Below are 13,556 nucleotides of genomic sequence, written 5' to 3' on the forward strand. Positions count from 1 at the left end.
CAGAGCCTTCAGTATTTTTTCGCCCCTCTATCCTCAATGCATCTTTTGATTGTTAAAGCGGGGGAAGGTGCTTCATTAGTATGCATCTTTTAAGGCGCAAGGGCTGCCTGCAGATGCCGGAGTTGAGGTGGTGGGGGCGTGGGAGAAGCTGGGTCAGCCACATGGCCGGGTCTTCTCACAGGAACTCTGCATGCAGAGGATCTGAACGAAAGCGCTGCTCTCTCCTCCCAATTCTCAGATGGCAGCCGTGACCTACTTTCCACAAAGACAGGCTCATGCAAACTTGATGATATGCTTATAACAGAGGAGCCTGTCGTGCGCTGCCTGAGGTGAGCCTCGCAATGCGGAGGCAGCAGGGGGTCTGTATCGTAAGGACCAATTGGCAGGACGTGTGTTAGCAACTCTGCCCTGGGTGGTTAAACAGCATCAGTGGTAATGACGCTGATGATCATACAGCAGGCCTGAAGGTATAAAAAGCTTTTTTAAAGGTTGTCAGATCACCTAAACCCCCAAAGCAAACAGCTTCATTTGACATTTCATAGCTGATGACAGAGCAATAATCTGAATGGGCCCCTTATGAAAAGAAGACAAAATGTCCTCCTTGTTGCATCTATGCTGCAGCTACTGTACTTTCACCGAGTGCTGCAGCCACTGCACCAATTGCTTTTAAAATACTGAAGTTATTTTTGTAGCTGAGTGGGCAGATTGCAGCCTCTTAAATCAAACACCAGGCCACTTATTATGCACCGTTTTTTGTGTGTTTGTTTTAAACACCAAAAAGCAAATCTCTATATTGACCATTTGCAGTGGTTTAGCTCAGGGTCCTAACATGCCTCTGGCCTATGTGTAGTTCACATGTTTGTCCTCTGTCGGTGTGGGTTTTCTCTGGGTTGTCCAGTTTGCTCCCAAAGTGCAAAGATATGCATGTTGAAAAAAAAAAAATAAATAAATAAAAAAAAAAAAAATAATAATAATGGGTGCAGGTGTGGATTTGAGCATGAAGAGTGGGATGACAATGTGTCCAGACTGGACCCTAGACTCTTGACCAGTGTCACCTGGTATAGTGTCAGCCCCCAACCCAAACTGTCAAATTTGAAAGTGTATTGCAATGTTCTTAATGTTGCTTGCAAAAACAAAACAAAACAAAACGCTGCAGAGGATCATCAGTAGTCACGTGACTTTATTTTTAAAGAGACTTTAAAAAAATGAAAAAAAAAAAAATCCATGATAGCTTCTTGTTCAGGTGATAGCACGGATGGATGATAGCAGTTATCGTAACTGAAAACAAACTGGTCTTAGACGTGCACAGCCTTGGGCTGTGAAGTTTTGCAGTGGGGAATTAATGTCATTTAGAACATTAACAATATTATACACCTCTACAACAGTAAGCACACGGTTATACTGTAAGACTTTAGTTTAGTAGTTTTGTGATCATTGTTTCTGTTATTTTGTACTTACACTTTGATCCTTGTAAATGTGTGGCAAGGAACTGTATTAATAGGCCACTATGAGTGAGACCCCTGCAGTGATTAATTAAATCGTCATGGTTATTTTCAAATGGTAATAAAAAAAGTGTTTATATAAGAGTGCAGTATGGAGCAGAGAAGACAGAAATCCGAGTCTTAAAAAAAGTAAAGAAAAAGTACTCTTACGTCATTTATAGTAATATTAACTAAATTTATTGTATTTAAATAAACAATGTATGCAGTATTTTTAACAATTCATATACTATTTTAAATTCATATAACTTTGCATAAATTATGTAATACAAAAACAAAGGTTGGAGAAAAGAAGGTTTGGGAATAAGTAGTAAGCCTAAAGAATTATATGTATATTTTAAAAATCAAGTGTTGAATCATGAGTCAATGAATCAACTGCTTTGCGAAGAAATCAGGAGTAACGGTGCAGAAGTGGTGCAGTAACATAATACAGTGTGATTTTTGCTTTCTGTTTGCTTGGGTGTTGAGTAGATTTCCAAGGCTGATGTCAGGTGTAAAAGCAGGTGACAGGTGTAAAGCTCTGATCATTGTTCTTCATATGCTAATAACAGAAGTTTAGGCAGAATTACACTGTGTGTTCAAATGATACCAACACGGCAAAAACTGCAGATCACAAAGAGAAGCCTCAGCAAGCTTGTAAAAAGATTCTCAGTCCTAAAGAATAAAAAGATTTATAAATAATAAAACAAAATCAATAATATGGAAACCTCAAAGTGAAATACGATCATGACAAAGAAAAAGAAATCAAAATTACAACCAGAGTCAGGTGAACTGGGCATCAGAAAAACAGACATCAAAACATCACAACACAAAGAAAACAAAGAGAAAGAAGTGGGTAAGGAGGAGTAACGTCCTCAGGTAATGAATAAATATGACAGAATTAAGGAGGGGAAGGAAGGTAGGAGTTTCTCAGTGAGAAGGAAGGTGTGTACCGTTCTACACCACTGCATACATCTGACATTGCATATTACAGGGAGTTACAAACCCCTATGACATTTGTTCCAGCTTACTGCATCTTGGAAACAGGTAGTCATCTACCATTTTCCAAACAGACATAAATATAAAGTAATTTTTAAACATCTGAAATTCATCAACTGTAGTATGCAAGGGTGCTTTTATAAAGTAAAACAGACAACATCATAAAATGTCTAAAACTTCATTTGATTTCCTGTTAGTTCTCATGTTTCCCATCATGGATATCGCTCTTATCCTTTACTAATGCTACTTTTTAAATTGAGCTCCAAGGCTGAGAAATAAACTTGTAGTACATGTATCAGTAAAGAAAAAACATTTTCTGCAATTTCACTGCGTTATTTAGGGGAGTCAGTTCAGCATATTTTCACAGAGAACAGAAAATGCATAAATTAGCGTTTTATTTTATTTATTTTCCAAATTAGCTTAAAGAACAAGACAATGTTTAATTGGCTATAATTATTACTGTAATAGTTAATCCAGTTAAATATTAAAATATAAAATTAAGGAAATGATACATTTTTCATTAAAATCAGCATAACATAACCCTTAATACCTACAGGTGCCAGTTCTGTGAATGCTTTTAGGCAGGGTGAAAACTTTGTGTGAGTTTCACTACTTTGGTTGTTCCAAACTGCATTAATATCCTGTAAACAGATCAATTTCAGGGCTGCATTGACAATTTATAGTCCATGTGTGTGTGCGCATGTGTTGGTCTTTCCTGTAAATCTTTTATGGTGCTAAAATGTGTACCTGCTTTTTTCTTTTGTAATTTTTATATTACCTAGTGATGCAGATTATGGTTTTTTTGAGCGCCTACAAGTGTCTATGGTCTATGGTACTGATAAACAACTGATGTCCTGCTAAAAACATTTTTGGTAAAACGCAAACTGCAAGTTTCCCCCAGGAATACTACTCTTCAAACAAATCAAGTATGATACTGAACTGAACATCCTCTACCAAATGATTTGCGACAAATGGCTTTAAATGTTCAGTCCTAATGCACTGACCATGGTAACAAAAAAAAAAAAAAAAAAAAAAAAAAAAAAAATATAAAAAAAATTTCTATCCATTTTTTAAAAATGACTTTACTCCTCACAACGAGATATAAGCAGAATAGAAAATCTGATATAATAATGTTGAGACAAATATTAAATGTCAGTAGGTTCTGGAAGCAGAGACACGACATTTAGCAAAGGTCTAATGAAACATAATAGGAAATTGTAATATGGGAAACGGATGTCTGACTACTTCTGGAGCTAAGCTAGTAGTAGAGGCTAAAATTTAGTAGATCGTTGCTTATGATTTTGATTTTAATCATTCTTTAAGTCCTCCAACCAAATGGAAAGCCAACCCTAAAATGCTGGAGTGTCCCTCAAAACAGGTGATCCAAATGTGTGCAAGATCTTTTTCATTATGGGTTCAACTGATACTCCAAACTCTCAGCTGAACAGAACATACTCCACTTGTAACGATTTCAATAAAAATCCACAAATGTTCACTTATCAAATTCCCATTCAGAAGCCTTACACAAGATCTCTGTAGCAGATATATCTGGGCTGAAGTTGCTATTGGCTACAGTCACACAGTCTGTGGGCTGCACATGAGCTACAAGAGGTAGAGAAAACGCTGAGTTTATGTAATGCAGTAACACACAGTGTCTGAACCTAGGGGACACTTGCAGCCTACACAAGCCACCTGAGTAGACCTTGCTGTATAATTCAGGTTTCTTTGGCAGCATCTGTAAGCTAGTTTCATAGAAAATGTGTACTTGAAGATGTCCAAAGATCGATAGTTTAAAGCTGAGCCGTGCTGTTTTAAAAACTGAAAAAGTAAGAAGGCAGTATCCACATAAAGTTTTTAAATAAATACTGGTGATGGCAGCTTATTACATTTAAAAGTGACCCCTGCTGCAAGTAAAGCGATTAATCAAGATAAACACAACATTACGATGGAACGGCTTCCGACTTTGAAAATGAGACTACACACATTCCTATAGATTTCAGAGATATTAAACGATAAACTTCAAGCTGCATTTTGCAAAGCAGATAAACAGTAAATCATTTAAGAGTGCGGGACTCTCAGTTTGTTTGCAGATAAACAGATGGCAATTTTACAATCCACATAAATCTCTTTGATTGAAGAAAGAGTTGACATTAAAGAAGCTGAAGCTATAATACTTGTGGAAGAGGCTTCTCATTTCAAAGGCAAATAGAGGATGTTGGATTTTTTACGTTCACACGAGAGAACATGACTGCCAGCAATAAAAACAAAAACCCATCATAAAATGTGCATTTAAATGACATCATGATATGGTGTGACATTAAAACAAATACTACACATTTTAAATCTCCTTCTGGATGTTTGAAACCTATCCATGAAAAACTGAAGGGATTTTTGGTGCTATTTTGTGAGGAAATTCAATTATACACAGTTGCATTATAGTCTCATCCTACAATAAAAACTGTATCACAATTGTACCATAGGAATGCGTTCTCAATCACTGAGTAATATGCAGAGATTGCAATCTCAAAAAAAGAAAAGAAAAAAAAAATCCCACAATTACAAAGATATGTTCTATTTAGGACCCTTGGGTGGGTACCAGCCAGTTAATGGTACACTACAAGTCAATAGTCTGCCAAGGTCGACGGTGCACTCCAACACATTGAAAAAACTATTCAGGAACATTTCTAGGCACGCAAATCAACCACGACACTGACCAGGCCTCTACACTACTTAAATTGAGGTCTGTTAAGATACTAAGATAAGTAACTAAATAAATAAAAAAAAATATCAAGGCCAGGTGTGGCCTGTTCTCTTACAATTCCAGGACTTCGTTTTTCACTGGAACTCTCAATATCAGATCCAAAAAACTGTCAATACAAGGCAAGGAAGCCATCATTTACTGAAAAACCAAAATAAACCTACCAGAGAGATAGCAAAAACCTTAGGAGAGATCAAATCAACAATCTGGTACATTCTTAAAAAGAAGCAATGCACTGGCCAGCTCTGCAAAACCAACAGATCCAAGAGACCATAAGATGACTCAAGTGGATGAGATAACCAAATCAAGAACATGCTCAAGGGTCAAAGTCTACAATCAGGACAGTCTTCATGAATAGAAATACAGAAGGCTTACAACAAAGATGGAACCACTGGTTACACCTAAGAACATGAAGGCCAGATTAGACTTCACCAGAAAAACGTGTGCAGTTTGCAAAGAATTGTTGGACAACCAAGATTGGCTTGTACCAGAATGATGGGAAGAGAAAAGTACAGAGAAGTGTGGAGGCCTGGCAGTGGAGGTCAATAGTGTTTATTGCATATTAAAGAAAACAGTTGATTTCTGAAATGTACAGGGCTATCCTCTCTTCTCAGAATTAGTCAAATGCTACAAAGCTGATTGGAAAGTGCTTCACAGTACAAATGGATAATGATTCAAAGCATACTGCAAAAGCACCCCAAGAGTTTCTCGAGGCAAAGAAATAGGATCTTCTCCAAAGACCAAGTCACTCACCAGATCAACCCAAACATGCCAAACTGAACACAGAGAGACCCACTAACAGGCAGCAACTGAATGTGGCCACAGTAACGGCCTGGCAGAGTATTTCATGGGAAGAAACTAGATTTTTCTAGTTTGTCAATTATACTTGAGCATCTGAAAATGAGGCAGTGTGTATAAAAATGTCTAATTCCTACACAGTTCATGGAATATTTTTGAAAAACTATCAATTAAAGCAGAAAGACTGCATTTTAATCACATCTTAATTGTTGGGTTTCACCCCATGGGAAATTATTTGCTGCCAGGATCCCAGTATCAGGTACCACAGGACACACAAAGGTCTTGGGTGTACTTGAAGGTGTCCAAAGATTGATGGGATAAAGGAGAACTAAAACAGAATTAGGTGGTTGACTTTAAAATTGCTCATCACTATTTACTGAAAATTGAAGTTTTAGTGAAGTACCTCTATTTATACAGTTTTTAAGCCAAAAATACGCAGAGTTTTGTTTTAACAAAGGAGAAAAAGTCAAATTCGTTTTTAAAAAAAAAAAAAAAAAAAAAAAATCTGTTTGTAGGTTTTTTCTTCACACCAGAACCATCTTATTTAATCTACATGTGCTATATGTCTTTAAGGATGTTTGGAGATATACTAAATATAATTGGACAAATACTAAACCCATACAGGATTAAGACACGCAAAATACAGTACAGTGCCATAAACCCATATAAAAGCAATTCAACTTTAAACTCTTTTGAGAAACTGGAAAACATTACCTTTGTTCCCTCATGTTTAAGTAAGTGAAGTAGAAAATTGTAAAATACTACACTTGAACACTGCAGACAGATATAGGGAACTTGGTAATTATCTGTAAAATTTCAGATCATACCAAAGGTTTCGTTGAAGCGGATGCTTCAAAAACAATCTTCAGATGATATGCTTTTATCTTGTGCACAGAAGACATCACATTTCAGCACTTTAGGGCTTTGCAGTTTTCATTTTCATATCTTAATGAACTGTTTGTAACTAAGACTGGGAATACTTTTCTACTACCATTGAAACTGCAGCAGGATCATAGGTTGATTACTATCACACAATCAAAGATGGACCTTTCACACTTTTACCTTCACAGTGGCAAACTGATTGAAAGATATTTTTCACAACAGACATTTTGTGCCACAGCAGGACAAGCATCGATGGAATTAAAGACGTAATTAATGATCCATTAACAATACAGGTTCCTATAAGCTGTCCTAGTCAGCCAGCATGCACAATACCAGGATCATCTCTAAGTGCAATGCACGCATCATTAATATAACTGAAGTCTGTGCTTTTCCTGCAATTACAAGCCAAAATGTCTGCCGTGAAATACGGCTTTAGTTCAGTGCTTTGCAACAACTCCAGTAATGACAGTGATTGCATGGATGCATTGTTGAATTTAAGGATCAGCTTAAGTACGCAAGAGATGGGGAGGTTGCAGGGGTGATTTTTGTCCAAGTACACATTGGAGACTTTTAGCAGTTTGACAGCGCAGTAATGACCATAGAGATTGGTCCGACACTTTAGCCTCTCCTTTACAAACCACGCTTTCAGCAGCACAAAAATAAGAAAAAAGAAGAAACAAAACAAAATGAGACCAAATGTCATCACTCGAGGTGGAAAAGCTGATTGGATTTTGAAAACAAACACGCACCTGTGCTCAGAGCCACACTTACACAAACCCGTCAAATCCTTCAGCTGCTCTCAGAGAACCATTTTTTCCCCCTCAAGTATAACAGCAAGGCCTTATCTTATCCACTTCAAGCAGTGATGCCTCTTGTGATGAATTTCTAATGTGCGAGAACTGGGAAAACTATTATCTGGACTTGGCAGTTTTCTTTGGCTGGCCAATCACCCACCCCCTCCACAGTTCCTGCTAGGAGCCCTCACTCTAGCTTTCTATCTCCATAAATTGTCCCCTCACCTCTGAGTATTTCTTGAGATGAATGAAATAGAATTCATGTCATCAAAACACATGTATCTCCCCACTTGCAAAGAAAAGGGATCATGGACTCTATGTGGCCCCAGTCTCTGAATACTCTTTATTACAATAACACCAGTTACTATTTTTTTAGGTCACACCTTCTGGCCAGATAATAAATTAGCACTGAGCTTTGAACATCAGTTATGGTAATACATATTTGTAGAGATGCTATAAATGATTGTGCTGTAGCATTTTAACATAAATGATTACAAGCTTTGAATACAAAGTAATTACTATATATTAAATAGCTAATTATTGTTGCTGCGTGGTGTGAATGCACAGCTAAATCAGACGTGTTAGCTCATGTGACACTGGGCAGTATAGGCTGATATGCTGTTACTGAGCGGCTGGTGGTGCTGGTGGAGGTTGCCATCCATACTGAGCAGCCTAAAAAAAAAAAAAAAATTAAAAAAAAAAGCCGCCAGCTGGCCAGGGGCCATGAAATGCACAATTAGTCCTGGGTCAATTGCATTAGGTTTTCTCAAAGGCAAAAAAGGCGATCAATGCGTGACTTTGTGCTTGGTATAAACTGAATATTTGGCATTTTTAACTGGAAATCTAAGAGGTTGTTGACTTCAGTGGATGAGTGGAGAGATAAATGTGAAACGAGCAGGTTTCACGGGAAGGAAATCTTTATACGAGGGTCACTCTAATCACTAGTGCGCCGTGAACTCTGACCCTTTCTTCCTTCCTTTCCTTTTAATACAGCCAAGCTTTAAACCTCTGCTTATTCCTTACAGAAAAAGTACCCCCGATAAAACAGTCACGTAAATGACTCCTGTGTTGTAAAGAGAGCACTTGATTCCCAGATTATAGAGGGTACCAGGCTACCCTCTAGCGGCACGGGGAAGCGATGAACCGTGTCACAAAATAACTTGTCTGCCTCAGACGGATAAAGGGTAAACGGGATACCAAAACTGATGAGAGCAAAAGTCCTTTGTGGCGTAAGACGACGCGGAGGAAACCGTGCGGGGAATTCCAGTGCGTTAACGGGAGATGTTTACTTTATATGCAAATCAGCTTCATCAACACCAAAGGTCTTATTTTAAGGCCCGAGCTCGGCTTTTTTTTTTTTTCTTCCTCCCCTGACTTTTCAAGAAAGAAAGCTTTGATGTTAGCAGGGAGGATCGATGCCAGGGAAAGAGAGCGAGAGAGAAAGAGGGAGAGAGGAGAGCGAGGGGGTGTAGGATGCAGAATGAGAATGTACTTCTGGGGGTGTGTGGGTGGGTGGTGGTGGTGGTGAGGAGAGGGAGGAAGGGGGGGGTAGTCTGCCGTCATCATACATAGCGCCTCTGTTTTGAGCAAAGCCTTTATGAAACCAATATTTCTGCATGTCCATCTCTGTGGAAAGGAGAGAAAAAGCCACAAGTGACGTTTTCACATCCCAATCCGCTCCGCATAATCTGGACACAATAAAGTTTGTCAGGTCGCGTCGTTCTCAGAGGATGCGGGCTCAAAATGTAACTGGTTGACCTTACTGCGCCATTTACTTCTGTTTCATTTAGCACAATCTGTCAGAACAGTTGCTGTACATGACGACGGAAATCAAGCGGATGGGTGATGTGAGGTTCTCCGCAACATCCTTCTGTCATTTGGACGTGTAGGCCTGCGGTGCCGCTGCGGAGGAGCAACTTTATGGGGACACACTAGGGATGGGGGGAAGAGACACATTCGACATTCATTGCCCAGGTTCAAGACCGAGCAGTTTATTGCTAAGCTGCAAGTGATTTGACTAATTGTGCACGTGAGGAAAAACAAGCGCATTTACCCTCCATTCAAGACCATTTATTAAATATGGCTTGGGCATCTTTGGGCACTAAGGAGACCGACAGAAGTGTAAAAAGTCTAAGAATAAAAAAATATCAGCCAACAAGTCGGATCAATGCAAAGAAAGCAACATACAGCAAATGGGATCGATCAATGATTCCGAAACGCACGGCACAATCCGTATGTACTTACATAGAGGTGATGTTTTTGAATAAGTCCGCTATGTCAACGCTGGTCCCATTGCTCCCAGTATCTTGCAGGGCGAGTAAAGGGAAAAACCTGCCGTTGTCGGACTTATTGCAAAAGATCTCTGTTTGAGAGCAGCTGCAGGTCGGCGGGCAGTCCAGCATGGAGCTCAGATAGTCCTGGAAAATACTCATCAGAAACAAAACCCTCCACCAGCAAATCCGGATCGAATGAAACCATAGATCCATGTCTCCGGGCAAAGTGGGGAAATAGAAGAGGTCCCGATGTCCTCTGGGTTAGAACAGAACGACAAAAGAGAAGAGCAGGAGAGTGGGAGGAAGGAAGGAGGAGGATGGTTGGTGCGTCTGTACAGAGGATGCTCTATGCGAGCGTTTCTGCCGTGGATGGATGCTGTAGTGTCCTTGCGCGTCAGAGATTGGGTGAAAAGGAGGAGGAGGGGAGAAAAGAAAGAAAAGACGCAACAAAAATAACGCAAATCAAAAACAACAAAGCGAAAAAATGTGAGCGTCCACTCGTCTTGACAGCATAAGATGCATGGTGTTCCCCGTAATGCCGTGCTTCTGATGTCGTCGTCGTCTCTCTCCAAGCAGGACCAGGACGACTGGCTAGAGAGCAGAGAGACACAAAATGAGAAGTTGGAGCATCAAGTCCCTCCTACCGGCTACAGTCATACTGACACCTGCAGAAACTGCAACAACTGCATGCAATCAACAGTGATTACAACTGCACTATATAAGGATTGCAGGACTGCAGAGCAACATGTAGCCTAATATAAGATTTAAAAAGTAAAAATGCAGGGGCGACAAGCTGATTCTATGTCCAAAAACATTGCAACAGATTTTACTGGAGTATTGATAGATAGATTTGTTATTTTATGTAATCTTTTTTATTCGTGAGATAAGATTAGACCCACTTGTTGGAAGAATTCCCTAAACATTTCCCCCAGGAAGCTACTGAGGATTACCTGTATAAGAACACCCAATGCACTTAAAATGGTCATTTTTGTCTGATATTTTTACATTAAAAATCTTCACATAGCTAGTTAGAAATTTTTAAAATGGCATTTACACCTCCACCTGACTAAAAAATTCAGAACCTATGAATATGCAAGCATTCATAAGTCAAGCTGAACTCCTTCAGGCGTTAAAAGTTCACCACAAGTCACATTTTAGGTGAACTTAGGAGAAACTTTCCACTTTCAGACGAGGGATGTAAAAAGAACCTTTGAGTGTCAAACTCTGCAGTACATCATTCTGCACAGTGAAGCTCAAACATCCCAAACAAGTCACTGAGTGGCATATGACTTTGAGGGGTAATTTCAACATGGCTGTTTTCCATCCACGCGCCCACTATGGCTCTATAGATCATACTAGCGAGAGAAAGAAACTATGACTCAGACAAAACAGTATCAGCAGCTGGGCAAGTAGTGACAGCTCTCTGATTTTCCATTTTAAACATTTGCTTTTGTGTATGACTAAAGGTAAACACAGAATGTAGTCTCCTGAAATATCCAGCTTGATAGCTTTTCTCAGTTTAAGATTCACAGAGCCACTAGAGCCACATTATTGGAAAACACTGCAGGTTGAAACAATTACCCCTTAGGTAAACAAATTGTATAAGAATAATTAAAGAGAAACTCTACCTTGAGTATATACTCAAATAATGATTTGCGCTTTATTGCTAATTTAACTGTATATTTGAGCTTTACAGTTTAGAGTGATGCAAAATTTGACACTAGAAATCGGATTTCATATTTAGCTCTGTACCTCTCACTTTCCCCCCTTTGTTTTCTCACTGAACTCTTTTTCTCCCTGTAAATTCCATGCCTGTCTTGTAGCCCCCCTCTGTGGGCTTTTCTTTTTTCTCTGTTTTTTGTCTCTCCTCTCAGCCGTCGTACTACTCCTGTCTGTGACCCGGAAATCAATCTCAGTTATGCCAGGTTGAAGGATTCTTAAACTGCATCTGGAGGAGAGAGAAGCAAGGAGAGAGGAAACATTCTGAAGGAGCTGTAATCAAGGAGAGGTGTGAAACACTGCTGGAATATACAAACCATGGTAAGAGGAGAACTCTACCTAGGTGTTCCTTTTTATTAACAAGTTTCAGTTTTTCAAGATGATCAGCTGCATGACTGAAAAGTAACTTTCTGCCTTTCACTGTCTATGTGTGTAAACCAATGTGATTTAAAAATACAGTATATGTATCTTATTACATTCTGCTATGATGTGAATCTAATTTAATAACATACCCAGCATGTTTTAGTGTAATGACTATTGTTTTCTTGATATGGCATCTCAAAAAAAAAAAAAATACAGGGCTTGAGCTAACAAAACAACTGACAGATATTTTTTAAACATTACCAATGATTTTCCTATTCAATTCTAATGTTTAATTTTAGTTGTGCTTCTCTGCAGCCTTTGGCACCAATGGTCATGCCATTGTAACTGACAAATTATTTACATGTGTCACATCTCTGGCACTGCCCTCACATGGGTTTCATCATATCTGACAGACATTTCTGTATTCATATTAATAGCTATGTCTACATCTGCTCCTCCTTCTCTGGGGGTCCCCCGAAGTTCAGTCCTTGGACCAAAAGTAATCTAAGTAACAACTCAAGCTATAGCATAGCAATCCTATCATTACTATGCTGATGATACACAACTGTACATTTGTGTTAAGCCTAACAACCACATAAGTTAATTACATACAAAGCCCTGCATGGTCAGGCACCTGCATATATGTCAGGGCTGCTGAGACCTTGTTCAAATGGTCAGCCTCTCCAATCATCTGATCTGGATTTTAAATTCAGAGGCAACAAGGCTTTTAAGATTGTAGTTCTTTGGAACTTTGGAAGAGCCTCACACAGCCTGTAAAGCTGGCAGAATTAGTACTTTGTTTCAAATGGCTGTTAAAATCTAATCTTTATAGATTGCCTTCATTGTTAGCCCTTTATTTCTGTGTTTATTTCACATCAAATGCATGAAAGTATGTATTTTATCCAAACTAAGAGCTATAAAAATAAAATGTTTATTATAATAATAATTATTATTATTACAGATAAACTTACCACACTTATTTTATATTTTTTTACACTGATGACTCAGAAGCAAGAATATTACATTATATTCCTACCCTGAACTCCTTTCCGCTCATGTCTCTCCCTCTGCCTCTTCTGCTGGTCTAAGAGGAAAAAGATATGAATAGAAGAACTGAGGAAAGATATTAAAAATGTACAAACTGAGGAATTTTAAAAAGTGTGTTTCTGCATGGAGGCGTGGCTTCTTAGTCTCCTGCATTTCTTGCTTTGCGTCGATCAGCGTACACACCTGTAGCCCATTAATCACCACCCCACAGGAGATCTATCATGGCTCTACAGTCATTCCCACCAGACTGCTCTGCCAACTACTGTAGGCTAAAAGAGATACTCAGTTCAGTCAGTTTTGTTCATGTGTGTGTGGGTGTGTATGTGCATCTAATTCTGTCTAATTCTGCTTTCTTGCTTTTAGGCTTTTTAATGACATCACCTGCCAGCCTAGCTCTGCTTTCCTATTCACTTCTACTACTGTAACTTCCACCTACCTACCTGCT

At 38.9% G+C, this 13,556-nt stretch overlaps 1 protein-coding gene across 4 annotated transcripts in view; it reads right to left on the reverse strand.

Annotated features, from left to right (window-relative positions):
• The window catches only part of ntrk3b (neurotrophic tyrosine kinase, receptor, type 3b), a 216,016-nt gene extending 202,806 nt beyond the window's left edge, over positions 1-13,210 (reverse strand). For 2 of the 4 annotated variants that reach the window (XM_039613129.1, XM_031746541.2), the window contains exon 1: positions 9,954-10,655. In XM_039613129.1, coding sequence (XP_039469063.1) covers positions 9,954-10,195 — 242 coding nt within the window. In that variant the 5' untranslated portion in view covers positions 10,196-10,655. Of the gene's footprint in view, positions 1-9,953; positions 10,656-11,734; positions 11,931-13,100 lie in introns of those variants that run through there. The other 2 variants (XM_039613117.1, XM_039613122.1) reach the window with 2 other exon arrangements.
• Between the last annotated feature and the right edge of the window lie 346 nt (positions 13,211-13,556).

The sequence above is a fragment of the Oreochromis aureus genome, linkage group 1, assembly GCF_013358895.1.
Source record: "Oreochromis aureus strain Israel breed Guangdong linkage group 1, ZZ_aureus, whole genome shotgun sequence".
NCBI classification, from domain to species: Eukaryota; Metazoa; Chordata; class Actinopteri; order Cichliformes; family Cichlidae; genus Oreochromis; species Oreochromis aureus.